Source organism: Balaenoptera acutorostrata, chromosome 16 (assembly GCF_949987535.1).
Source record: "Balaenoptera acutorostrata chromosome 16, mBalAcu1.1, whole genome shotgun sequence".
Classification (NCBI taxonomy): Eukaryota; Metazoa; Chordata; class Mammalia; order Artiodactyla; family Balaenopteridae; genus Balaenoptera; species Balaenoptera acutorostrata.
In genome coordinates this window covers 34,330,899-34,358,746 of record NC_080079.1, presented here as the reverse complement: position 1 = coordinate 34,358,746, position 27,848 = coordinate 34,330,899, and the positions used below count along the sequence as shown (strand labels likewise).

The window sequence follows — 27,848 nt, the reverse complement described above, 5'->3', positions numbered from 1 at the left end:
CTGCCGCCCATATGATGAAGCATTTCCTGCCAACGTTCATTGCCGGGCTTGTGCCTGCTCGTGCCCAGATTCTCCAGAGTCTGCACCTCTGCAGGAGCAGCAGAAACTCCCAGGCCTGGGTTTCTGGCCACGTAAGTGCATTGTAACTTTGTGTCTCCTGAAGAGGAATTCCAGAATGTTCCATCAAGTTCAATTCTGCAACTGCACATCTCTACTCTGAGTGGGATCCAGCGTCACCTCAAAGCTGTGGCTCCGAGAAGATCCCATCCAAGGTCACTGGGATGGGAGTCAGGAACTTGGGTCTGCTCCATTGGGCCTAACCAGCCATGTGAGCTGGACCCTCTCCCTTTGCCCTGCTGAGCCCTTCTGCTGCCTCATCTGTAGAATGAGAGACTACACTACCTGCCCTGGATAGCAGTCCTCAGGAGGAGATAAGAACATGAACATGAAAGGTTTTTTTACATTTGGAGGTCTTGTCTTGTATAAATCCATGCGTCCTTATTATTGTCATGGTCTGGGCTTGTGTGCCTGGACTGAGTTCTCCTGGAGTCCTAGAGCAGAAGTTCCTGGCTTTTAGGACCTCACAGGTCAGGATAATTTTACATGGGGTTGTTTCTTTCTTTCTTTTATTTTATTATTTATTTTATTTTATTTATTTTATTTTTGGCTGCGTTGGGTCTTCGTTGCTGCACGCGGGCTTTTCTCTGGTTGCGGCAAGCGGGGGCTACTCTTTGTTGTGGTGCGTGGGCTTCTCATTGTGGTGGCTTCTCTTGTTGGGAGCACGGGCTCTAGGCATATGGGCTTCGGTAGTTGTGGCACATGGGCTCAGTAGTTGTGGCTCGCGGGCTGTAGAGCGCAGGCTCAGTAGTTGTGGCACACAGGCTTAGTTGTTCCACGGCGTGTGGGATCTTCCCAGACCAGGGCTCAAACCCGTGTCTCCTGCATTGGCAGGTGGATTCTTAACCACTGTGCCACCAGGGAAGCCCCATAGGGTTGTTTCTTTTTATAAAAATACTCTGTCCTAAAAGAAAAAGAAGTTTAGCATAAAAGTCAGCAGAACATAACCTTACAATTAAAAGTGGATGTATTTAGCCTCGTAAAAAACTATGTAGTCTATATTTTTCTTGTTTCACTTTAGACCAGTGGAAAGTGAAGCAAGGACGGGCTTCTGGGAGCCATTGTTGGAGACTGTGTGTGGTTGGGTGTGTCCCCCACCTGCAGCCAAGCTCTGGGCAGTAGAGGTGTATCATCGGGCAGCCATGTGCATTGGGGGAACTGAAGGACAGAACAGAAAAATAATGTTTCAGGAAATTTTTAAAATGCATATTATAAAATAATGGGTGCACCCTGACCCCCAGTTTGTAAAGTACCTGTATGCCTACAAACAGCCTCAGATGCACAGAAAAAACACTGGAAGTCTACACAGCAAAACTTCACGGGGTTATCACTGCATGGAAGAATGATGGTTATGTTTATTTTCTCTGAGTTATTTCTTGCATTTTCCAAATCTTCCTGTTTTATAATCAGAAATATAGAAGGAATAAAGAAGTAAAAAAAAAAATGATGCAAGAGAAATCTTGCAATATACTGTTTAAGACCTTGGCCAATGGTCTTCTTGGGAAATGCAGAATTTCAGTGAAGCCACATCTTGGATTGCAGAAGTCTCCTTTGGGACTGTGCTGACATCACCCACCCTGTCTTCACATTTCTAGGGCCTGGCCTGGTGCCAGGCGTGTGGTAAGGATGGAGCCCCCAGTGTGCGTTGTGTGGGCCACTTTCCTTCCTAGACTGGCCAGTGTGACTCCTCACTGAGAGGGGCCCACAGAGAAAAGCTGCCACTTCCGTAGAAATGGACCTTCTCTGAATTGCTTTCCTTTCTGAGTACAAAAATTTGTATTTGCAGCTTCTTTTTGGAAGAGTGGAGCAAGGTGCAGGAATTCCCTGGTGGTCCAGTGGTTAGGACTCTGCGCTTCCACTGCAGGGGGCCCGGGTTTGATCTCTGGTTGGGGAACTAAGATCCTACAAGCCGTGCGGTGCGGCCAAAAAAAAAAAAAAAAATGGAGCAAGGTGATCACCAAATCCCTTTTATGAGTTTAAGTTCCTGTCTTAGAGACAGTCTGGTTGCCATTAAAATAAAGACCATCTTTAAAGCAACAAGCCTTGGGGAGGCAGATCTTCCAAGATTAGGCATCTTGGTGACAAGCAACAGGAGTTAATTCTGGCCAATTCAAGCAGGAAAGAAATGCATTGGAAAGACTCCCTCTTTGTCTGCCTCAGGAAACCAAGTGTCGTCACACTAGGACTCCAACCGTCAGGCCCCGCGCCAGCCCCTCTTTGTACATCTCAGTCGTCACCGTTGCTACAAGGCTGACCCTTGCATCTCCTCAGGCGAGATTCCCACAACAGTGAGCTTGAGGACAGTCCCCAGGCAAATGGTTGGCTTGATGGAACACACTCGTATCCAGTCAGCACCCCCTAGGTGATAGGTATGAGGGGGGATCTGAGGGCTGGAGCAGAGACCACCAACAAGTGGCAGGACGAGCCAGTGAGAAAGGCCCTGGCGGCACAAGCCTGCAAAGCCTGCCAGGCACACCCACCTGAGGGGTGCACGCAGGGGCCGAAACCCAGCTAGGCCCTGCTCCCCAAGCTCAGAGCCTTGGCTGCATCCACCTTGCCTTTTCCTAAGTGTCTGGTCACTTTTCTAATTTTTATAAAGCACGGCATGTGTTAGGTATGGCTGGGCCACCAGATCCCATTGACAGATACCTGCCCTGGGCCCCTAGAATGTGAATATTTCACGACCAGGTGCTGATCACTTGTCCCACTGGACTTAGCTTTTTCGTTTGCCACTTTCTACTTGGCTTTCTCTCTTTTGACCAATAGGTGTGATATGGACAGCAGGGGGGATTACAGGCCTGAGGCACGCAAAAGCCCTTGCCCTTTCCCAAGAGCAGCATGGCTCGCATGCCTTCCACTGTGCATGTGCCCGAAGGCCACTCAGTGCCCTTGGGCCTTCTTGGAGAAGAAGCATGAGGTGGCCCTCCCTGCACCTTACTGGCCTGGCTGAGGTGGTCACTCAGCTGTGAACACTCAGGGCAACTTGGCCTGGGGTCTTGTGGGAGCCCGCTTTGATAAGATGGGAGGAGTGGAGGCAGGAGGGAGACTTTAAATCTTTATGCAGGGATAAGTGCCCTTTGCATTCTGCTCCAGAATAGATCCTAATTTTGCAAGGAGATATTCTGATCTCTGCAAAGACTTATGTCTCAAACCCGATAGATATAGATATATAGGTAAATAGATGATCCATAGACTACCCACAGAGAAGTTTGGAGAGGAAACTGCAGGCTGGAAAGTATTTTCATACAAACTTTATGAAAGTTTTTCCAGAGGGAAATTAAGAAAACCACACACAGAAAAAGTCCCCTCCTCCTGTTTGGTTAAAAATATAAAATAAACAACCACAGAAATCATCCTTCAATTCAGCCATCCCTTTAGCTCAGAAACTAGACTGTCCATATTTATATTCGGTGGATCCTCGTCTCCATTTTTACCATTTTATCTTAGAGTGGAAGAGGCAAAGGAGCGTGATACTAACAGTAATTAATGACCATAAGCAGTGAATACAACTCTCACAAGGGCTCAGTCTGTGGTTTCCTATCGTCTTGTCTCCAAGGAACATGGGATGTCAATCCACCCTGGTGACCCTGTACCTGGCCCCGTGGACCAAGGGGATTTCGCAGCCTTGGCCACCTGGGGCCGCAGCACAAAGCTGAGCTTCACCAGTGGGTTGGTTAAAGGGTTTACAGAGTTTGCAGTGAAACTCCTACCAGGGCAATAATTACATTTCTGGCTTTTGCCACAAGGTGGGACTTCACAACAGAAATCAATAGTAAGCAGTAAAGTCTGCTGAGGCCTCAAGAGGACAGGGTTTCTCAGTCTCAGCGCCATCGGTATGTGGGGCTGGACAATTCTTTGTTGTGGGTCTGTCCTGTGCACTGCAGGATGTTCAGCCACAGCCCTAGCCTCTCCCCTACCCACTGGACGCCAGTAGCAACCCCCTAGTATGACAACCAAAAATGTCTCCAGACATTACCAAATGTCTCTGTGGTGGAGGGTGCGTGTGTCTAAAGTCTCCCCCCAGTTAAGAAACACTGCTCTAGTGGCTAATAGCAGGGGCCCTGGAATCAGACTGCTCAGATTCAAATCCTAGTGCCTTCAACCTGTAGGAGCACTGAATGAGTTTAAAAACATAAAGGTAGGCTACCACATAATTTATCTTCCAAACCAGAGCAATTTGAGAGTGAAAGAGGGTTCTAATAATAATCTCATAACCTGAGACGGTCTCAGCAAACAGGGATGTGTGGTCAGCCATTAAGTCCACACACAGTGTTGAGCACAGAGCCTGACCCAGTGTCCCCTGGATGACGGCTAAGTGTGTTACAGGTAGGGACTTCATTTAATCCCCCTAAACCCTATGAGATGGTACTATTATTATACCCTTTTGATACACGGAAAGATTGAAACACTTAAAGCTAAAATAACTTGCCCAAGGTCACACAGTGAGTAGCACCGTCAGGCTTCGGGTCCTGGCAGGCGAGTGTCCATGCCTGTGTTCCTAACCTCTGTCCATGTGTGCTTAGGGGTCCCAGGAAACACAGTGCTACTCAACGTTCACCGAACCCCACATGGACTACTAGCTCTGGGTTTTTCACAGTTTCAACATTAAACCCATTGAGAAATCTGGGTTTTCAGGGGTTACTGTGATGGAAAGCAAATGCATGAAGATCAGTGTGGAGCAGGAGATGAGAGTGGCGGTGTCCCATCCAATTCCCAGCTTTGTAGAGCTCAACAGGGGCACCCATCCCATTAGGAAGCCATTATTTAAGAAAGAAATGAAAATTTTATTTTTAAAATTCATTCATTTATTGTTTACCCAGATGGCTACTAAGTTGTTAGGACATAAAGTCTTAAGTTATTTGGACCCAGCTGCTTAATAAATGGAACTGTTGGGTATTTCTTTTGGCCTACAGGTGCCATGAAGGTGATGTGAAAGGAGAAAGTTTGGGAACATCTGTACTCACCATTTTGCCATTGGGAGAACTCTGGAGGGTAACGATGGAGAAGGGTTTCTAGCACAGAGACCCCACTCTGGTCGTTCACTCTGGGGAAACCTCTTCCTGTCTCCATGGCACTCACACACACACGCGCGCGTGCACACACACACACGTGCACACACACACACGTGCACACACACACACACACACACACAGCTCTCCTTTCCCTCCCACAGAAACTAATATACCCTGGCTCCATCAGACCGTTACCAAATCCCACTTGAGTACCTTTATTTCAATCTCTTGCCCTTTATCAACTGTGTCAGGAAGCAAACTGCTTCTCTTTTACTACCTGTATTTAGTCAAGGTTCAAGCTGAACATCTCCCACTGACATGCAATCTGCCCTTCAGGTCAGAGGTCACATTGCCAACTCATACCCCAAATGCCACAGTGATAAGCAAACACAAATGCACCCCACCCCCGTGCCAGAGAGCACCTCAGGCTGGTACACCAAATTTTTAATAAATACACAGAGATGATTACAAGACAGATGCCCTGGTAGTATGGCAAAGGGGAAGACGGTGAGGGTGTGCGTGGTGGGACGTTGTCTGGCCAGGGAAGTGGTCACTGGATCTAAGGCCACAAGCACACTTTCATTCTCTGTCTAATTTACCATAACAGAAAACCAGACAGCAGGGGTGTGGCGGAAACATCTGGGTCAGGGCCTTTTATTACTAACCAGGGGCCACCCTGGACAAGTCACTTCTTGCTGTGCCTCAGTTTCGTCATCTGTAAGGGGACTGGATTGTCCAGTGCTTTTTAAATCGGGGTGCCGGAGGCACATTCACCACCTGTGTGTGCACTTGGAGTGTCTGTCTTTCCGGGGTGCTAAGTTTATTCAAGATTTTGGGGGGGCCCACTCTTTTTACATTAAAGCATTTTATATCTTTGTTCAGAACACGGAATTTACATGGATTTTAATTATGGTAATTAATAATTGATGAAGTTTCGTGAGCAATTACTGTGTGCCAAGTGTGAATCCCTTTATATGATCCTCACAATTACCCAATGAGATATTATCTCCATTTATAGATTTTAAGAACCGAGGGCACAGAGAGATGAACTAATCTACCCAGTCACATGTTACTAAGCAATGATAAACAACCGGTCCCCTTGCCCCCAAAAAGATCTGGGCCCATTGCAAGGATTTATCCGCAGACCTGTGAGACTTCTCTGGTGAAGCCTGAAAAGCACAGGCCAAAATGATCTCACATTTTGAGATCACAGGTCCAGCTCCGGCACTCCTAAATCAGTTTTAGCTAAATCAGTGGATTAAGGTCATCCTCCGGGTGCCCCTGGAGGATGAAAGGGGCTGGGGAGGCCTTGCGGGGTTTCTGGGAGTTCACTAGGTGGGGTTTCCGGGCCGCTCGAGCGCTCCTATTCGGCCCGAGAGCGGCCTCTGCCTGGGCTGCCGCCTCCCTCCCAGCCTGGGTGTTTCCAGCCGGCGTCGCCGGTATTTCCTCGTTCCCGCGCGCGCCCCAGGCTTAGCTCGCAACGCCCAGCGCCGGCGCTGCTCAGGCGGGAGGGGGCCAGAGGGGAGATGTCGCAACCGTCTCCCTCCCTCTTTCCCCGCCTTGGCACTCAGTCACCTCCCAGATGAGCCCGCTCGCAGACGGCTGCGGGCCGCGGGGTGCCCGGCATGTCCCTTGAGTGCGCGCAGGCGGCGGGCATTGGGCCCGCGCGCAACCTGGAGCAGGCCAACCGCACTCGCTTCCCGTTCTTCTCTGATGTCAAGGGCGACCACCGGTTGGTGCTGAGCGCCGTGGAGACTGTGGTGCTGGCAGTCATCTTTGCCGTGTCGCTGCTGGGCAACGTGTGCGCCTTGGTGCTGGTAGCGCGCCGACGGCGCCGCGGCACCACAGCCAGCCTGGTGCTCAACCTTTTCTGCGCGGACCTGCTCTTCACCAGCGCCATCCCGCCCGTGCTGGCCGTGCGCTGGACAGAGGCCTGGCTGCTGGGCCCGGGTGCCTGCCACCTGCTCTTCTACGTGATGACCCTGAGCGGCAGCGTCACCATCCTGACGCTGGCGGCAGTCAGCTTGGAGCGCATGGTGTGCATCGTGCGCCTGCGGAGCGGCGTGCGGGGCCCGGGGCGGTGGGCGCGGGCCGCGCTGCTCGCGCTTATCTGGGGCTACTCGGCGATCGCCGCGCTACCCCTCTGCATCTTCTTCCGCGTCGTCCCGCAGCGGTTCTCCGGCGCCGACGAGGTGAGCGCCGGGGTGTGCACGCGGGGCAGGTGTCCGGGAAGGGCTGGCAGACGGGTTGCACCGGAAACGGTGATCTGGGATGGTCATTAACAAAAACAACAAAACAATAATAGGCGGTTTGCTGCATTTAATCGTTGAGTCACCGTGCACCGCACTAAGTTTTATCTGTGAAACTTCACTATGACCCTACGATGTAGATCTCATAAACGCCCTCCAAAACGTTGTAAGTGGAGTCCCCGTAATGCCTGTAAAGTGCACTGACTATTGAGAGGTTAATGGAGTAAGGGGCTTAGCGGCCAGACAGACCGAACTAGGGGACCCGGAATGACTGATCACATTATAGTAAATTCTGCTCTCTCGCAGTACTCATTATCACACCTATTTACAGATGAGGAAGCTAAGGTACACAGAGAGTAACTTGCTCAGGGTATCTCAGCCTTAGCGTGAGGAGGAGCTAAGATCGCGCTCAGCAGATTCAGTGCGGGCCGGATGAGGGTCCTGCTTTGAGAATCGCGGGCAGGTGTGTGTGAATGGGCCGGGGAGAAAGGGCTTTGGAGACCCAGAGACCCCGGACCTAGTGCTGCCTCTAGGGGGGCTGTGACTTCCTCTCCGGAGCCTTAGTTTTTCCAACTGCAAGACGGAAATACTAGACTAGACCATGGGATCTTACCCTGGGAGCTTTGAATGAAGAGTGGCTTCAGAGTATCTTGGGCACCCCAAATGTTCCGAAGATTCCAGAGGCTGAGCCTATAAGCTTTATTCTGGGCACCGCACCCAGAGTTGTCATTAGGATCATTGCGGGGGTCCAGGATCTAAAAAAGATTCTGCGCACAGTTCATGGCATTGGCTCGAGGCTATTCCTGTCCCTCGGTACAGAATTGCGGGCGCAGGTTTGTTCTATTTGCTGCCCTGCGGCGCCGCTGCAGGGTTTGCGCGCGGAGATTCACCCGGGACCCCTGACCTGGACAGTGACCGGCGGTTCTGGCTGTTATCCCGGTGTTAGGTTCTGTGGGCCTCGCGGGGAGGGCCAGGGACAGAGGTACTTACGCCCTACGGGAAGGCACGAGTCTCGAGGCTCAGCCTCCTGGAGTGTCTGCCCGAGGCTGGGTTCTCCGCCCCGTTCCTTTTCCCTACGGCGGTGGTCGCTGGTTTTCTGGCCATGGGACACGAAAGCTCAACCTTGGCCCTAGGAAGGAGCGTGGGGCTTCCCGGCAGAAATCACAGCCCCAAAGAGAGCCCTACGCAGTGACCAGAAGGGGTGGGAGGGCCGGAGGGAGGGGGGAAGGCTTCTATCTATGAAGGTGAACACAGGCTGACCAGGGGACGTGAACGCAGAAGTGGGCTTCTCTGGATGTTTCCCAGACTGGCCTCTCACACAGGCCTTTCACTGGGGAGAGAAGTCTGCATCCTGTGTGATAGATATATATATATATTGTTTTTAACAGAAATCAAACCGAAAAGTCTCTGGGGGGCTGGGATTCTGCCATCTGTCTTTTGATTTTTTTAAGTTATTCTCTCACTGAGTTACAGTGTTTCTGTATTTTTCACAGACTTGAGGGATTTCACAGAACTCAGGGAATTAAAAACAAATAGAACGTATCTTAAGGATATCTTATGTTTCCAGACAGGTATCTTTGTGCCTCCCCCTTTTACAACTGTTTTAGGTACACTCTTATTTAACTGGCAAATAACACTAAAAAATGAGGCTCTTGTCACCTCCCAGCCAAAAACCCAGACTAAAACTTCTTGCTGACGTGGACACGGGGGTTGTCTGAGGGAGAAGGCCTTCACACAGATGCAGGACCTCCGTGCCTTGCCACTCTGTATTTTACCCCAGGTAGGGCATCTGTGGAGGTTGGAGCCCTACACAGCACTTCCAGAATGACTACAGTTTTACCGTAAGGTGCTTCCGTGGAGATCTGTGTTGTGGTGGCCTTCCCTCAGTCCCCCTTGGGGCTGGGCGCACAGACCCCTCTTGTTTCAATGCAGAAACACCTCCTTGGTCTTAAGAGCCTTTGGAGAGGGATTTGGGGAAAGCCACTGGGAGAGAATGGGTCCGCACAGCATCTCAGAAGATGAGCGGCCAGGTGAGCTGGCTGCAGGACCCTGTTCCCTGAAATTAGTAGAGGTGGGGCTGGGGAGCTTGTAAGGAAAAACTGTGACAGTCCTTTCCAGCTCTCCATCCTCTGTCTTTTCCCCTACCTGCCCCTCAGCCCCCAACACACACATATCCGCACCTGCCAGTAAGCCAACAAACAGAAAACTCCTGGTTCCTCAAGGGCCATGACCTGAATAGGTAGGAAACATCTTACTTTATAGGTGGGCAAAGTGAGGCTCTGCAGTTAAAGAAATAAGTTGAAAAGAATGAGAAATGGCAGGGAGGAGGGGGTGGGGCCATTAAAAAAAAAGAGACAGAGAAGGATCTAGTCTAGACTGAATTGAGACTCACATTTAAAATTAGCAAATGCTTGTTTTCTCAATCCTCTACTCCCAGCTTCCTGGCTGTAGATTCTGCCTGCCCCCTCCTACTTGGACACTAAATATGGAGGTTTTGGATGGGGGGACATTTTCCTACCCAAACCACCAGCTGAGAGAACTAACTAAACCCAGGCGCATGCTGGCTCCCTCCCCTCAAGGAGCACTGGCCAGGGAAACAGTGCCTCTCAGAGGTTTCTGTTTATCTGAGCTCCCCCCACAAAAAACCCCCCAAGAACATGATTAGCTTTGTCCATTTGCGCAGTGAGTACCAAGCAGTCAAGGTGACCAGACTCTCTCAAACTTAGATGAAATGATAGACAGGCTAGAAAATGCTAAATAATTTGGTATTAGGAGTGCAGGCTTTGGAGTCAAATGTTCTGAGTGAATCCCATCTCTGCCATTTAGGAGCTGTGAGACAGAGGCAAGTGGTCTCATCTCTCTATACCTCACTTTCCTCATTTGCCAAATGGGCACAATAACAGTATTAACCTCATAGGATTACTGTGGGGACGGAAGTTCAGTAAATGAGCGAACACTTGGCACATAACACAGTTAAGCGCTCAAGAGTTGCCAGCTATTATTAGTTTCCTTATCTTTGGTTATAAATATTTTAAACATTTTTCAAACAGTACAATTCTTCTGATTGCGGTAAAATAAAAGACTGCCATTTTAAGAGGGTGGACACATCCTAGCAACTTAGACATCTCAGCCAGGTCAGCTCAGCCTATGCCAGCGGGATTCCTGCCTGTGTGTGCTGTGGCCCTGGTGGGGCGTGACCCTCACTGGCAGGTGGGGAGGACTGTCCACCCTGGTCAGAGTGTGCTGCCCATTGATTCTGCAAACACTTACTGAGCACCCCTCCCTCCTGCCCCCGCCGTGACACGACCAAGACACCGTCCTTCTCTTCAAGGAGGGGCGTGTGGATCATGCAGATTCTGGTCCCAGACCCTGCACAATTCGGTAACCCCACAGTAACCCCACGAGTTGGTGTTCTCTTGTTTATTTTCTGAAGGAGAAGATGCCTGTAGTTACAGAATGGGCAAAGGATGGAACCAGAAGTTAGCTGGGGTCTGTCTGTTCCTCCTGGTGCCTCTCCCATGAGTTCACACTTCCGGAGGAGCGCTTGGTCCCACTGCTCTGCCCCGCCCCAGTTTAATACCGGGCCAATAATGCCGTTGTGTCCCTACTGAATGTGGATTGGCTGAGGAGACAAACAAGTTTGCTCACACTTGTTAATATTAGAGGATACTTTTAAGATATAGGAAAGTAAGTCCATCTCTTGCCATGGATATGTTCTTTCTTCTCTGCTGGGAAGCTGATAGGAGAGGAGATAATATTATATAACTAGGATTCCTAGTTCCTTAAAATGACTTTGAAGTCTTCCATTTTGTTTGAAGAGGCGGGGCAGGGAGAACTGTTTACAAAGGTGTCCCCAAGGGTATTCCAGGAAGAGTCATTAGAGAAGCTGACCGGAAACAGCTGGAGTCAGGTGGCATTTGCAAATGAGTCAGCCAGTGCGGGGAGGGGTCAGCACTTGAGCAGTGCCTGTAGATAGACATCCCCCATCCGCAGGAAAGTCTTCCTGGAAAAGAATGAGTGATGTGGGGGACTGGAGGGACATCACAGGCTGAGGAGATAGCCCACAATGTTGGCAAGAGATGGTGCTGGAAGGGTTGGTGGGGGTCAACTAGAGAAGGGCCAGTTACACACCCTTTAGGGCGTTGGGACTTAGGAGGTGAGAGATGGCCTGGCCTGTGGTCTGTGGTCTGTGGGCAGAGGGGGAGCAGTGAGAATGAGCTTGTGGTGGGTTGGATAGCTATTAAGGCAGAACCTAGGAGTTTGCTCTGAGTGGAGAGGGAAGAAGAAGGTGGAAGGCCAGCACTCAGGTATCTGACAGCTTGGAAAATGGCGGCTCCGTGCCCGGAGTTGATGATGCCAGAGGTGGAATCTTTGGGGTGGGACACTGGAGGCTAGAAGTGCCTGGGAGGCATCCTATAGAGATGCCCTCAGGGCCGTGGGGCCAGCCTGGGGTTCAGGAGAAGACGGGGCTGGAAAGAGGAGATCGCAACAGCATCTGCAAAAAGCCACCATGGAAATGGATGAGATTGCCAGGGAGAGATGGAGCTTGGGATGGGAAAACCAGTCACAGTCAACCACACTTCACACCATTGTACGTGGCCTCCCATCTACATCCTTTCTGGTCCAGACACTGAGCTCCAGCTTCCCCCTTCCCTTGACTGAAGCCCCATCCTTCCAGGCACAGCTGACACAACCCCTCCAGGATGCCGCTTTCCCGGTGCCTCCACAATCCCATCACCTGTAGCTCTCTGGGCTTGCCGCTCTGTATTGAAGTTTCCTAGTGCTCTTCTCCCTCCCTGACTGTACCATAGCCTCCTTTCCCATCCTCACTGTGGCCTCGCAGTGGCTCAGTCACCATGGCTTGAGTCAGCGAGTGGTTGGACAAATAGATTAAAGGACACTGTCATCGGCTCAGCCAGCTCTGCTTCTGTAGCTCAGTGACAAAGCAGGCCCAGCACTTTGGGTTTTCAAATTTCCTTTTTATTTTTTTAAATAAATTTACTTATTTATTTTTGACTGTGTTGGGTCTTTGTTGCTGTGCGCGGGCTTTCTCTAGTTGCGGTGAGCGGGGGCTACTCTTCGTCGCGGTGCGCGGGCTTCTTACTGCGGTGGCTTCTCTTATTGCGGAGCATGAGCTCTAGGCGCGTGGGCTTCAGTAGTTGTGGCTTGCGGGCTCTAGAGCGCAGGCTCAGTAGTTGTGGCGCACGAGCTTAGTTGCTCCTCGGCACGTGGGATCTTCCCGGACCAGGGCTCGAACCCGTGTCTCCTGCATTGGCAGGCAGATTCTTAATCACTGCGCCACCAGGGAAGCCCGACACTTAATTTTCAAGAGTGTATCTTTCCAGTCTTTTCTATGCCTGTGTGTGTGAGTGTGTGGATAGATACCTTTTCATTCACACCTACACATTTTCTTCGACAATACGAGGCTAATGCAGGCAGATTATTTAAGGATCTATATTTTTGTCCCTAATGTAGAGGGAACACCTTGCTCTATCATTACACATTCTTCTACAAAATCTTGTTAAGCCTGGAGAGGGTTGGGCAGACATTCTGGAGAGGGTTTTCAGAAAGAGTTGGGGGCTCTTGGGGGTTTTAAGAAATGGTTCTGGAGTCATCTGTTTCTCTGCCCTCCCTCCCTGTACATTTTCCCATCACAAGCATAAGAATTAGAGACTAAGTCACACTCAGGGCTGGAATCTGTTTCTTCTGATTGCTGCTTCAACATTTCTGCTGATTTGTGTTGCCCACCCAATGTACTGGAATAAGGAGTCCCTGGTGGGTGGAGGTCTGAGTACAAGCATAGGCTACCTGGATTTCCCGAAGAGCCGTGGTCACTGCACTGTCAATATTCAGAAGATCCTTGAGAGACACAAATTTCTTTCCAATCACCAAAAGGTAGAAAGCTCTAATAAACTTTCTTCTATCAGGTGTGCACAGTGGGAGTGGGGATGAAGGAACAAGTTTTTAGAATGTCTAGTGCATTTGTAAACCGTCTAAACAAAACAGGAAAAGGAAGCAACATTCTCACCCCCAACACCCCCTCAAGGTACAAATATAACTAAAGCATTCTTCCCTGCCTGACTTGCCTCAGAGTTTTTGGTAGGTTCCAGGATATCCTTTATAACCACTCAGCTCTTTGGAGATGATTAAAAAGGACTACATCTTTAGTGTTTTAGACTATTATTTTAGGAGGAAATTTCTAAGCTTTAGCTTCCTCCTCTGTGTAATGGGAAAAATAACTATGCATTTCAATAAGGTTGTGATGAACATTCAGTGAGATAATGTATGTAAAGTGCTTCCTGGCAAAGAATAAATGCTCAGTGAATTTTAGATACTGAATAGGAAAAGGAGTGATTATTTGACTCTATTTTGAGTTTGACCATGCAATTATGATACAAGTTGGGAAATGATAAAAATTCTTTGCCTTTGCTTAGTATAGCATTCAATAAATATTGGTTAAATGAATGAATGAATGATGCTATGAATAATGATACTAATTCTGGACTGTGGTTAAGATGCCTTGTCCACCAGAAATCAGTAATGTGGTCTTTTTACGCAGAATGTGCTCTTAAAAAATCTGTTCTATGTGTCCAGAAGTGTGTAGGGCTCTTGTTTTCTAAAGAGTTTTGTCCTATAGTCAGGCAGGCGCTGGAGATTTGTGTTTGGGAGGATAAATAGATCTCTTTTCATTGACCTATTTGTTCATTGGAAAAAATTGTTGCAGCAGCTTAGTAACTATCCAGTGAGGTCAGGGAACATGTTTCAGGGTTTGTAGTTAGCGTCAAACATTTGAATTCAACGCAACATAGTGACAGCAGCAAGGTCACAAACCTGCATGCTCTTCTGCCCCATCCAGTGGTTTTACATCTTGATGGCCGTGGCTGCACCTTCACTCTGGGGCTGTCGCGTTCTCCTCTGGAGGAGAGGCACACCTCGCTCCTGGTTTTATATGTGTGCGTGTAGCACATCACTTCCAATCTATGTAAACTTTCAGGGGTCAGATTTTTCCCCTGTAAAATGAAGGTCTTGGAAGAGAAGGCTCAAGGGCTCTTTGCAGCTCAGCCCAGGGAAGTGGAAAGAGCACTAGACCTGGAGCCATGCCTGGGAACTGACTCTAGGTCTTCCCAGCCTGGGACCCTGAGGCCCACGTGCCTCCCTTGGAGAATGGGAATAATACTTATGGTGATTCTGAGGGTCAGAGGAGAATGACTTGTAAGTGGGGTTGTGTGGGCAGTGGAAGGGAGTCTGGGGTTTCTCGTCATACCAGTTGTGTAACAGCAAAACACGACAGGGTAACACAACATTGTAACAGTGCCAGGTAACCCCACCTGGGGCTGAGCTAAAGGCCAAATAAGAAGCCAGCATTAAATGACCTTCTCTTCCTTTTTGTAACTAGGAAATTCCGATTTGCACACTGGTTTGGCCCAGCATTGCCGGAGAAATCTCCTGGGATGTGTCATTTGTTACTTTGAACTTCTTGGTACCAGGACTGCTTATTGTGATCAGTTACTCCAAAATTTTACAGGTATGTTTGCTTCAAGCGCCGTGGCTGAACTTCACTCAGGCTTGGGGTATTTCAGATGAACCTTAGCATTTCCAGGTCAAAATTTACCTTAGAATTTGCACCAGCCCAATCCTGGTTCACTGCCCAGATCCATCCCTCTGCAACGCTGAGGGACAAAAGTTTGGTCTTTTTAAAAAAGTTATATCTATGTGATTGTTATTATTATCAATTTTTTTTGCTGATCACTAAAGTAATACCAACTCATTATAAAAAATTAAAGACATAGAAATGTGTAACACAGATACTAAAAATATGGTCTACCCCCACTGTTGACAATTTAAAGTACATTTTTTCAGGTTATTTTTCTTATAAATTTATATATATATACATACTTCTATGCAATGTATGTGTATGTATATCTGTGTACATGTAAACACACATACGTATATATATGTGTGTGTATATATATAATGAACCATATAAAATGGTCAACTATAAAATATCAACCATTACCATGGTTCAACCCAATGTTTTTTTTTTAGATTTGAGATAATGCTATCTGCTTTGTAACTTCCTTTTTTTGATTAGCACTGTATCATTACATCCTTCTGTATCGGTTCCTATATCTCTGCCTCATTTCTAATGGCTTCGTGGTTCTCCATCATATAGTTGTGACATAATTTATTTTATGGGCTTTTGGGTTGTGTCCATTGTTTCCCCATCACAAACTGCAGTGTGGTGATAAAGATTGTACACTTTTAAAAACTTTTATTGAAGTACAATATAAATACAGAAAAGCACACCCAGCATACACAGACAGCTCACAAATTGACCACACTCCCAGAAACAGCTCCCAGAAACAGAACGAGAAACAGCATACGAGAAGCCCCTCCTCTATCCCTCTAATTGCTACCCCCCACTCCCAGGGCATGTGCCTTGCAAAAGTGCACTGAAACAGGAAATGATCTCTACCTTCAATGTGACTATGTACAGGGACATAAAAAAGACTTGCCAGCCTCTTTCTTACCCCTTGAGGCAGCATATTTGCATGCGAGGTGCTGGCCCAGGCAAATGGCATCTACATGTGTTCATGCTCATTTTGAAGGTTTAATGCGAAACCTTTGAGTCCTCTCCGAGGTTCACCGTTGTTGAATCTTGGTTTTATAGCATATAATGGGTCATGTGGCGAACGAGCAGGTTGAAGTGGGGCCCTTAGGTCCTGCTTGCTGTCTGGCCACTTTTATGGCCCTTTTGTTGTAGCTAAAGATCTGTGACCTTCTTAGATGCTTTAGAACCCGAAGCCAGGCCAACCTCCATCCGATTCTTCTAATCTCTGGATCCTGTGTGAGACGGCCCCCCCGTGTTAGTCCCTAGACTCTTCCCCACCAGTTGACTTGTGACCTGTTTAAGTGACGTCCCACCTGGGGCTTGTTCAAGGGTATGAGGCAGATTCAGGCCTGGAGCTGAGGTCTGTAAAGTGCTTGCAGTGGGAGCCTGGCATGTGTAAATGCTATGAAAGCGTTAGTTACTATCATGTTAAAAGAAAAGAAGGAAGGGAAAAAGAGAAATGGAGAATGAATTTTTTAAAAATTATTTAACAAATATTTATATGGTGTTTACAATGTGTCAGGAATTCATTTAATCCTAACCAGAATTACAGATGAGGAAACCAAGGCACAGAGAGGTTAAGTAACTTATGAAAGGTCACACAGCTCATAAGCAACAGTATCAGGACTTAAACCCAGGCAGTCTGGTTCCAGAGTCCCAACACTTTAATTCCTCAGACATTTGTTAAGAAGTTGCTCTGTGCAAAGTGTTGTTGGGGAGTAGAGATTGGTCAAGAGTAAGCAAGTCACATTCTCTGTCTAGAAGGAGCTTTAACACAAGAAAGGGAAGGGGGAGACAGACAAAGGTGCTGCTATTCAATGCAGTGAAACCCTGAAAAACATTAAGGAGTGATGCTGAGGCTTAGTGTGAAAACACTTTGCAAATTGTTAAAAGAGAAAAAAGAGGGAAAAGAGAGAAAAGCAAAGGGCCATAAAAAACACGGAGACCAGAAGGGGTTATTTTAATAACCTGGCTTTGAGTCCTGAATCTGCCCCTTACTTGCTGTGTGGCCTTGGCAAGTTACTTACCTTCTCTGAACCTCTGTTCCCTCATCTGCAAAATAATGATCAAAAGTCCAACGGTTTAAGATTTTTGTGAGATACATAGGAGATACTCCTGGTGGGACTATGGTGAGTGTCATGCCTGCCTGTAGCAGGGGATGAATAAATTACAGCTGTTGTTAATTGTTAGGCGAGGCTGTTCCCCTAATCCTCTCACAGCATGCTGGGAAGAGGTACTGCTGAGATTTTTGAGAGAATAAACGGCAGGGCCCAGATTTGGAGCACCGCAAGAACATGGGACTGGCCCTAGAGCAGAGCTGGCTGGCTAGATGAGGGCTGGGCAGAAGCTGGCAGCGGCATCCGACCTCTCCTGCTTGGGCAGTCCCGCTCCTGAGTCCCTTAGAGGCAAGAGCGTTCTGATCTGTCCCTTTTCACTCGTGCCTCATGGTTCTCAGCCACCTTCTGAGGAAGGACTGACTTATTCTATGGAAAGGGTATGTATTCTTTTCCTCAGGCCAGGGCCCACCTGGAAACATCCTAGGAATCCTCGAGCCCCGATGTGTCCTCGTATCCGTCTGCCTCTAACTGCAGTTCCAGACACTTTGCCTATAAACTCACGGCCAGCCTTCCGTTCTTCCCATCCCAGACCTCAGGACAGCTCGTGGATGAATCCGAGGGTCTATCATGACTCACAGTTACGAAACGGTGCTCTGAGCAGTGAGTCAAAGATATAATTTAGATCCCATCGCTTCCCTCACAGATGGAGGAAAAGCCAAAACCCTCACCTTAAGGCCCTGTGTGATCTGTCCCCTGCCTGCCCCTCTCGCCTCATCTTCTCCCCCTCCCTCGTGTCCTTGGGGCTCTTTCTCACACACGCCAACACACTGCTGCCTCGGGGCCTTTGCACCTGCCATTTCCTCTCCTGGATCTCTCTCCCCCAGACTTCTGCCTGGGCCATTCCCCCGCTTCATTTAGGTCTCTGCTCAAAAGGCTCCTCTCCAGAGAGATTCCCCATCATTCTCTAGCCCCTGACCCTGATTTATTTCTCTTCAAAGCACTTCCAACCCCTGTCATATTCCATTTGTGTGTATTTACTTGCATATCATCTGTCTTGCCCACTAGAATGCAAGCTCCCTGAAGGTAGAGACTTCGTTTTGTTTACTGCCATAGTCCTGTGCCTAAAACAGAGCCTGGCTTATTCATTGTAGGGGCTCAATAAACACTCATTGAATGAGTAAGACACAAACTTGGATCACACTGAAAGGGCCAACAGCACCTTCTCCTTTGGGACAGTGGGAAAACCACTGGACAAAGAGTCATGAGACCCGGATTCTAGTCCAAGCTTTATTACTGTGTGACCTTAGGCAAGTCGCTTAATGAATGTGGGCCTCAGTTCCCTCTGGAGCCAAATGGGCCTCAGTGGATCATTTAACACAATAAAATGAGAATTGCAGATATGATAATGCTTTGAACAAGCTGTTAGACTTTAATATGAAAGAGATCTAATGTGATTTTGAAAATTCCAACATTAATGCAAATATAAGACTTTAAGAAAATTACTTTCCACCCCACTGGCAAAACTGACTATTGACCATTTCCCAGGAGGACTATGACATTTGTTCTCACTTTGCTCCTGTTTGTAACTTGGAAGCAGGTAAGCTGCCAGGTGGAGAGCCTGGGTGGGGCCTCCTAGCTTGCGTCTCTCTTCCTCTGAAGATACTCATAGCTCAGAGACCCTGATTCAGCCTTTCTGCTGAGCTTTTTCTATCAAGAGCAAAACTCTGTAAAATCAATTGAACATCAATATTAATTAGCTATATTCATAGAGACACAGTTAGCAAATCATTTGAAACCACAGGACAGATAACTACACCACCGACCCTTTTCCCACCAGCCCTACCTCTTACCTGTCACTGCTGCCTCTAACTCAGGTACCATCTCTAGGCCTGAGAAATGTCTCTTTCAAATCACCCTGACTTTTATTCCTCACAAGCAGAGTGTCCCCTAAAGCGTCCTCTAGAACTCCATGGGATGTTAGATGTTAGAAAGGGTTCTGTGATCAAAGGAGTTTGGAAAATGCTGGGTTAATCAAAGTTGAATGGGTTTCTTTGCTGCAGGCCTTCTCAGAGCCTTTATTATGCTCATGAACTTCGAGAATCTCCAACTCTGGAATAGAGTAGGCAGCACTGCTAAATGTGACTGCAGACCGCCTTTTCCCCACAGAGCTCTCTCTGGGCTGGTGGTCCACAGACTCTCCTTTGGGAACCGCAGTTCTCAAGTCCCTACCCTGGTTGCTGCTTCTGCCCTGGGTGAGCACTGAGAGGAGGCTTCACCGGGGCTGTTTTTTTCTGGGGCTGCTTCAACTGCTCATGGCAATGGCCTTTTCCACCCTCTGCCTTCCCCGCTTCCTCTTTCCTCCTGACTCAGGCGTGCTCTACATCTCCAGTGGCTTTTTCCTATCAACAGTTTCCCAGGGTAATAGTCTCCAGGCCACTCCTCAGTGCCTTTGATCAGGCTGACCGTGCTCGCTGGTGGGACTTGGTTTATATTGTCACCCAGTAACCAGCACCATGGCAGGCTTTGTGACAGCTTATAGGTTTCTTGGTCCCCCTCTCCCTTCATCCCCAGGCCCCTCACCACCCAAACACTAGAATGGAAGTGCGGGGTGGGCAGTGCTACCTTGTTTCTTGCTGTGCATCTGGCACCTGTAAGAGTGCTGGCCACATAGTAGGGGCTCAATAAATATATGTTGAATGAGAGAGTGAGTGTCTGGCCTGAAGTTGGAAAACCTTCACCTATCTCAGGGCTTAACTGGGAAATGAAATCCCTTTCAACTCAGTGTGAAGGTCTTAGGTAGTGAACACGTGGCCCTTCCTTCCTCCAGGCCTGGACCTCATTCCCCAGCTTTGGGGCCTGCTTGCCGGTGATGGAAGGGGAGGTTGGTCCTCTGGAAGGATGGAGTCTGTTGTCTGATGATTCTAATCGAGAGGCTGTGGATTGACCAAGCAGCCCTCAGAGGAGACCCAACCCCAGGGGCCGGAGCTGGGTCAGTGGGAGCGAGCTCTCCCCACAGCCCCCTGTCTGCGGCTGTGGTCTGGTGGCGTGGGGTGACAGAGGGATGTGGGGTGGGGAGAAGCTTCGCTCGTAGCCTTCAGACACTCATGTGAATGTGAAGGCAAAGAGTCTCAGGCAATTTAAAAGTGACTTTTCAAAGGACTGGGGGAGAAACTCCAAGCCTGTTGTCCTAGATGAGTAGTTCTCATATTTTAGTGATTGAGAATTACCTGGGGAGTTTATAAAAAGTGCGGTATTCCTGGGCCCACTCAGACCCACAGAATCAGAGTGTCTGAGGGTGGGCCGAAGCATTTACATTTTATGGAGTGCCAGTGACCCTGATGGTGGTGGCCGTGGGCCACGTTCCCGGGAGCTCTGTCCTCTGTCCTGGCAGTGGCAGTGGTGTGCCTGGCGGTGAAGAGCGTACCCCCTGAGGTACCCTTCCCCGACTTGACCGTGAGGCCTTGAGCAAGTCACTTCACCTCTCAGAGCCTCCGTCTCTTGTCCCCAAAGTGAGAGCATACCCCACGGGCTTGTTTTAAGGATTAAAGTTAATCCTCAGAAGTTAATCAAGCTTTTAATTTGATCTAAAAGCACACCAAGCATTCAGCGTAATGCCAGAGACGCTTTAAACCCTGAACAAAAGTCGACTAGTCTTGTCATCTAATGTGGGGAAGGGAGCAGGGGAGGAGCTGCATTTTATTATAATGGGCCCATTTTCCTTCTCACTCCCTCAAAGCTGTGGGAACTGCGGATGGAAGGAAATGGGGTAGCATCAGTCAGTACTAAAAAAAGAGCCAACCACATGTTCACTTGGCCCATGAGTCAATTGTTTTGCTGTCTGCTCACAGTCGTTGTCAGGCACTTGCCAGAGCCCTGGACCACAGAAGCCACAGGGCTGCCCAGCCCCCAGGGAGCTGCAGTCTGGTGGGACTCAGAGGTAAGAATGATGCTTCAACATCTACCATAGAATATGTGGCAAGTGCCACGTGAGTACCTGAAACAAAGCGCTGCAGGATGCCAACAGCAGATGAACCAGGATGCCTTCCCGGAGTCTCTGGCATTAGAGCTTGGAGTTACAGGCTGGATGGAAGGATTTCCACTGACGGAGATATTAGAGGGTGGGAAGGAATTTGTTTAAGTTTAAGCATGGACTGGAGTCAGACTGCCAAGGTCTGAAGCCCAGCTCTGCGACTGCTTAGTTGGGTACTGTTGGGCAATTTCCTTAACCTCTTTGAGCCTCAGTTTCCTCCTCTGTAAAATGGGTATCATCACTTATCTACAAAACAGAAATAGAGTTACAGATGTAGAAAACAAACTTATGGTTACCAGGGGATAAGTGAAAAGAGGGATAAATTGGAAGATTGGGATTGACATACACACACTACTATATATAAAGTAGATAACTAATAAGGACCTACTGTATAGCATTGAGAACTCTACTCAATACTCTGCAATGGCCTATATGGGAAAAGAATCTAAAAAAGAGTGGATATATGTATATGTATAACTGATTTGCTTTGCTATACACCTGAAACTAACACAACATTGTAAATCAACTATACTCCAATAAAAATTAAATTAAAATAAAATAAAAGAAAGCAAAATAAAATGGAGATCATCAAAGTACATATGTCACAGAATCGTTGGGAGAATTTAAAGAGATAAACCAAGTGATATGTACAAGGATTTGGCACATAGTAAGTGCTCAATAAGTATGAACTTCCATCCACATCATTCATTCAAAAAATATCTAGGGAACTCCCTGGCGATCCAGTGGTTAGGACTCCCCACTTTCACTGCCAAGGGCCTGGGGTTCAAGCCCTGGTCGGGGAATTAAGATCCCACAAGCTGCACGGTGAGGCCAAAAAAAACCCCAAAACCAAAAAAATATCTAAAAGACACTGTACCAGGGCCTCCATCCTTCTTGGCAGAGCAATGTGGACAGCATTAGCAATGCTGCTGTTGGAATCACCCTCATGTGCCCACCAGGCTGCACCTAGGCTACTCAGAGCGGTGCCGTTTCCCCTGCAGCCTACCCACCTGCCCCTGGGCAGCTGTTACCCTCCCAGGTCTATCATTCCAAGGTCTCAGATTCACCAGCTTTCACCCGAACACATATTCTAACTTTGATTCTACACAGCACCTTCCAGCTTAGATGTGCCAATGTGACTTCTAGCCTATGGGTCTGAGCAGTCACCCCGCTGCAGAGCAGGGGGGCGGGAGTGGAGGGCAACTCCAGGAAGAGGGCTGGAGCCTTTTATGATATCACTCATCTTCAGCTCACCCGAGCTGGAGTTTCACAGATGGGGGCTTTGACCATTCATCATTAGTAGAGTGACCTTCAACAAGCTACTCAAATTTCCTGAGATTCAATTTCCTCATCTCTGGAGTGAAGATAATAATAGCACGAATCCAACGAGCAGTTTTGAAGGTTAAATGTGACAATTTATAAAACAAATGCATAGGACAGTGGCGGGCACACAGGGAGCCTTTCATGAAGCTCGGTGATCCTGATTCCTGTTGTTCTTGGTGGGGAGTGGGTGGGAAGGAAGGGGTTCTGTTCATTCAGCATCTGTTGCCTGGGTCACCGTCACCTAGAAGTGGACCAAAACTACTACACAGAAGCAGTTGTATTTAATCACAGGGCAATTAAACAGCTATCCTTTAATTAGCTAATTAGAAGTATTCTAAAGAGAAGATTTTAAGCCATTCGGGTCTTGGAGTTAATCTTGCCACAAATTTGAATGATTCTGATTATTTTCTAATTGCTTCATCTCTTGAGATTCAATAATTTTAGGGGAGTGGTCCTAGGAAGGCCCGGGCAGAGCTAAGGATAAGAGTTTTGGCTATTAAAGTCTCCAGACACGTAAGCACTCGCTGTGTGTCCGGCAGCCTGCTCCTGCAGGAAGAGCAGGACACAGGGCCGTACTAAGCAGAGGCAAGTTAGCAAGCACCATGAATGCGGCAAGACATTCGGAATTGGATCTCTTACCTGGGACAGAGGTCACAGGCTGGAACAAAGCATGTCAGGCTAGTGGGTACAGGGCCCCATCGCATCCCAGGCTAACTGTGCCCCAGTCTGCGGCCACCTCCACCCCAGCCCATCCTGACCCCCTCACCCCCACCACTTGGCACTGTTAAAGCTGAGCAGGTGATGGGGGACAGCAGGCCTTCTGCCTACTGGCTGTGCTTAGAGGAAAATTAGAATTAGGCGTAAGGGCAGGACTCTGTATGTATCTCCAGGGCAGTGTGAGCCTAAGCGCTGGGGTCTTTAGAGCCGCTGGGGAAGCCCCACCTTCTCTCTCACGGACTCAGCTTCTGTGGGGCTTTTGCTCTCTGATGTGAACAGTTCTAAGGCTCCTGTTTTCAAAGTACTTTGGCTAAACCCTCTCTCGGGAGGGCCTGTTTCCTCACCTGTGGAATGAAGGGGTGGAGTAGTAGGCCTTGGCTACTCAAAGTGTGGCCCTCGGGGCATGCAAAATCAGAATCTACATTTAAATAAATAGTGCTGAATGCCTCACAGGCAGAGTGAAGTCTGAGAAGTGCTGCTCCAACCATGCATGGGCCCATCTAGCTCCAACACTCTGGTTCTGAGATGTTATGAAGCATTTGTCTGTTCCAAAAATACTGTTTTTACTTGGGACAGCAGGGTGAGAGGACATGCAGGGCTTTATTTTAATCTGGTTAGCCTGCCTCAGTTGATGGACCATAGGTCCAAGGCTGCCCACAGCCAATTAGTAACCAGCTTCTCTGAGTGACGCTGAAACAAGACCCTCTAACTGACCAGAAGAGACTGGGCAGAAGATTCAGAGAGCAGTGCCTGCAAGGGCTCCTGTAAGAAGAGTCCAGAACACCCTTCTGAACCCGTATCACCAGAGTTGCCTCCTTGCCCACAATCCCTCTGCTCTAATGCTGACCCTGCTCATTAGTACAAAATATTAGAGGTCCTTTCAGTTCCACTGTTGAGAATTTATTCTACTGATATGCTCATCTAGGTGTGCAAAGATAGGCACAAGGATGTTTATCCTACCAGTTGTCACCTCTCACCTGGGGGCATAAATGGGAAGTGGTTTCAGTTTTTCAACACATGTCACTAGCAGTGCTCTGACCAGCTCCTCTTTCTTACTGGGAAGGGGAATCTTGAATGACACCTAAATCTGTATTCACACATCTCTCTTCTAGACCATTGCATTCTGGCTTTTCACTTCCCCTCATCAGCACTCTTTATAACGTGGATGATCTGCCTTATTTCTCAGGAGGCCAGCTGACCAGCGCATCCTAAGCGTGGGCAGCGAGCCAGGCCTCTGAGAAGGGAGCTCTCTCCGCACAAAGCTCCAAAGCCAAGTGGTCCCAGTGCAGCGAGGATGGCAGATTGCAACTGCTGGGCCTCCTCTGCCCCTCCTAGATCAACACTGCCGATGTCCTGCCGTAAACTGTGGCGTTGGCTCTGTTTTGTGTTCCTGCAGATCACGAAGGCGTCAAGGAGAAGGCTCACGACGAACCTGGCTTACTCGGAGAGCCACCAGCTCCGTGTGTCCCAGCAGGACGTCCGGCTCTTCCGCACCCTCTTCCTGCTCATGATCTCCTTCTTCATCATGTGGAGCCCCATCATCGTCACCATCCTCCTCATCCTGATCCAGAACTTCAAGCAAAACCTGGTCATCTGGCCGTCCCTCTTCTTCTGGGTGGTGGCCTTCACCTTTGCCAACTCGGCCGTCAACCCCATCCTCTACAACATGTCACTGTTTAGGAACGAGTGGAGGAAATTTTTTCACTGCTTCTTCTTCTCGGAAAAGAGAGTCATGTTTACAGACACATCTGTCAGAAGAAACGATCTGTCTGTTATTTCCAGCTAGTTAATTTTTCTCTGTAGGCGTCTATTTGTCGCTCTCTGGCAAGCCATGGTGTGTTTTCAAAGGGAGTTCATTTCCAGGACGGTCGCACCAGGGTACCTGCTTTAAGAAAATGTAACCTATGCAAATGTACATTTACAGCACCAGTAAATTAAGGGGTGATCATTCAGTATAACAATTTTATCCTTTATAAAAGCATTTGCTGTGGGTTCCTTTTCAATATGAACTTTTTCAGTTGTGTAATATGATTAAGTTTAATAATTTTTATTTGTAACTCTTCGGCAATCTCATCTCCTACACGTAAATCCACGCCTTGCTGGTTTCCTGAAGTGAGTCTTGGAACAGGTCCAGGACCCAGATTTTTCCTCTGAAGAGTCATGGCCACTCTAGCTCCCCACCTTGGATTTGCAAGGCTTCAGGATCATTCATTAATGTCAAGAGCGCTTGAGGAATTTCCAAGGAACAAGGATTTAATTTCCAAGGAATTAAAGGTGACTTTATTTTTCATTTATAAAGGGATGCCATGGACCCCTTTAGGAGAAGCTTTGTCATGAAGTCAGAGGGGAGGTCGGATGACTCCAAACATTTGACAGCGAGAACAGGAGTGATTCCCTTCGTTGATCCACCTGTCAGATGCCTCTTAAGCACGTGCTGTGGCCGGTGTTCTTGGTGGTGGGGATACAGCAGTGAACCAGGCGGCCGTGGCCCCTGCCCTCGTGGAGCTTACTTATCTTCTAGATGGGGGCAGCGAAAAACCAAACCTAAGTCAATAGACAATATAGTATCATAGAATGAGTTAGCATCATGAAGAAAATAGGACAGTGATGGCAATTTAGATGGGGTGTTGAGGGGTCTGCGAAGACCGTCCTGAGGGGTATATTTGAGCCAAAAGGTAAACCACAAGAAGGAGCCAGCCATGTGAATCCAAGGGAATGGGGCCTTGCAGATGGAGCAGACGCTGGTGCTGGTGCAAAGAGGCTTGTGTACTTGTGGGACAGAAAGAAGATAGGTATAAACAAAGCAAGCTATTAGCTGAGCCTCCTGTATGCCAGGCAGTGTCCTTGATGCCAAGACAGAGGGATGCTGTGCTGGAGACCACCGGTTGAGAGCAGAGAGGTTACAGGGCTGGATTGCACAGGGTCTGGGAGGCTACCATAGAGAGTTTATGCTGTGTTTAGTGGGCAGACACTGGAGGTTTGCGAGTGGGTGCTGATGGGACCTGCTGTACTGGTTGCCGTGCAGGGAATGAACTTTGTGGAGCAGGAATAAAGGTGGAGACCAGTTAGGTGGCTGTTGAAGTAGAGAAAGAAGATGGGGAAGTTGGAGGTGGGTGGCATCAGTGGGGGATTGTGAGGAATGATCTTGGGACATACTTTGGGAAGGCAGAGCAAACATGATTTATTGATGGACAGGATGCAGATTAGGAGGGAAAGAGAGGATTCAAGGGTGACCCCTGGCAGTGATTGGATGGAGAGCAGGCAACAAAAATGGGGAAGACTAGGAGAATGGGAAATAGAAGAACCAAGAGTTTCATTTGGGGCATATACATGTGAAACCCCAGTGAGATCCAGATGGAGAGTAGGCAGTTGGGTGCAGGGATGTGGGGTGTGGGCCTGAATATACAATGTTGGGAGTCATCAGATAGTGTTTGCAGATTTATGGTTTTATGAAGTATCCTGGGAAGAGAGAGAAGAAACCAGAGCCAGCGAGAACCCAGGGCCACGCCAGCACTTGGAGGTTGGGCCAGTGGCTGGAACAGTAGCTCAGGGCCTGGCACATAGTACATGCTCAACCAATCTTTGTCACCAAGTAAATCAGAGCCAGTAGTTGTCTTTGCTGGTGGAGTTTCTTGAGCAACTTGCTTTTGAAGTAAGGTTTATGACAAGCTTGAGGACTAGAGGACAGGGATCTTTTGTTCATCTTTAGTTAATAAATTTGGTAAATGAAAGCTGCTTTTTGAAGTGATGTGTGGCTGTCTTCTGGGTCTCTGGGGTGACAGCTGAAGGGCCTGGCTCTGATGGCCCCTGTTCCATGTGAATGACAGGTAGAGCTTTCCTGTGCATGGTCCCCTGCCTTCTCTCTTTCTGGTGGGAGAACAAAGCACATTGATTTGGGGGTCCCAGGAGCCTCCGTGGCCCCCTGATATGCCGGCACCCAGGCAGAGCTCTCCTCACACACGGGAGAGAGCTGCCCTTCCCTGCTTTCGACCCATCTCAGAAATGTCAGCCTGGCATCCGAAGTGCTCTAACTGAACCCTCACTGCAGCCCATCAGGCAGACACTGTTTCCCCATATTTCACAAGAGGAGAGTGAGGCTCAGAGAAACTATACAAGCAGCCCCAAATCATACAGCTAATTATATCTGAGGAGAATTTTGAAGTAAAACTAAGACACTGGTACCAAAGCCTTGATGCCTTTTCAAGATGATAAACTGAGGCTCCTAGGAGCTCCTGGGAAACTGAGGCACGTGGCTTTGTATGCAGCTATACGTTAGTGTTCACAAGTGCTGCTAATGGTGTGGGACACTGGTGTCCTGCCCCAGACCCAGCTACTTCCCCTTTCCTGCACACTCTAGGTAGGGGCGCCATGATCCACCTCCTGATTCCCCCAGGGAAGCCCATGGCCTCTTCTCCTGAAACGTTTTGCCCACACCTGAAATAAGAAGTGAATTAGGTGCCAGAGACAATGAAGGGCTGGGGGGGTGTTTCTTAGAGCTCACCCCAACCCATGCCTCTCAGCGTCTCAGACCAGCTGGGGGTAAGCCCGCCACCCCGCCCACCTCAAGGGCCTAGGGCTGCCTGAGGCTGGGGTCACTGGCCTGGCCTAACCTACACTCACCTCTTTTGGCCTCAGTAGTTAAGGCCTTCCTGGGTTAATGGGGAAATCCCTTTTTCAGGAAGTTAAGAGAAGCCACATTCATTAATAATGGAGGTTAGACACTGGAACAGG

At 48.5% G+C, this 27,848-nt stretch overlaps 1 protein-coding gene across 2 annotated transcripts; it reads left to right on the top strand.

The window, feature by feature from the left end:
- The first annotated feature begins 5,031 nt into the window (after nt 1–5,031).
- On the top strand, nt 5,032–27,298 carry FFAR4 (free fatty acid receptor 4). Of its 2 annotated transcripts, XM_057530348.1 has the most exons (4): nt 5,032–7,321; nt 14,775–14,903; nt 20,896–20,984; nt 24,514–24,774. In XM_057530348.1, exons 1-4 carry the CDS (start codon nt 6,755–6,757, stop codon nt 24,626–24,628), a joined length of 900 nt encoding a protein of 299 aa, XP_057386331.1. In that variant the 5' UTR covers nt 5,032–6,754; the 3' UTR covers nt 24,629–24,774. The 2 variants fall into 2 exon arrangements, with proteins under 2 accessions (XP_057386331.1, XP_007187543.2); XM_007187481.3 differs by lacking the exon at nt 20,896–20,984 and having other exon boundaries at nt 24,514–27,298.
- The last annotated feature ends 550 nt before the right edge of the window (nt 27,299–27,848 follow it).

Excerpts from the sequence above, each read along its gene's own strand:
- FFAR4 (XM_007187481.3), top strand. The coding sequence starts at position 6,755 with ATGTCCCTTGAGTGCGCGCAGGCGGCGGGCATTGGGCCCGCGCGCAAC. Across the intron at positions 7,322-14,774 it reads GGTTCTCCGGCGCCGACGAG|GAAATTCCGATTTGCACACT; the intron begins GTGAGCGCCGGG and ends TTTTGTAACTAG. Across the intron at positions 14,904-24,513 it reads GTTACTCCAAAATTTTACAG|ATCACGAAGGCGTCAAGGAG; the intron begins GTATGTTTGCTT and ends GTGTTCCTGCAG.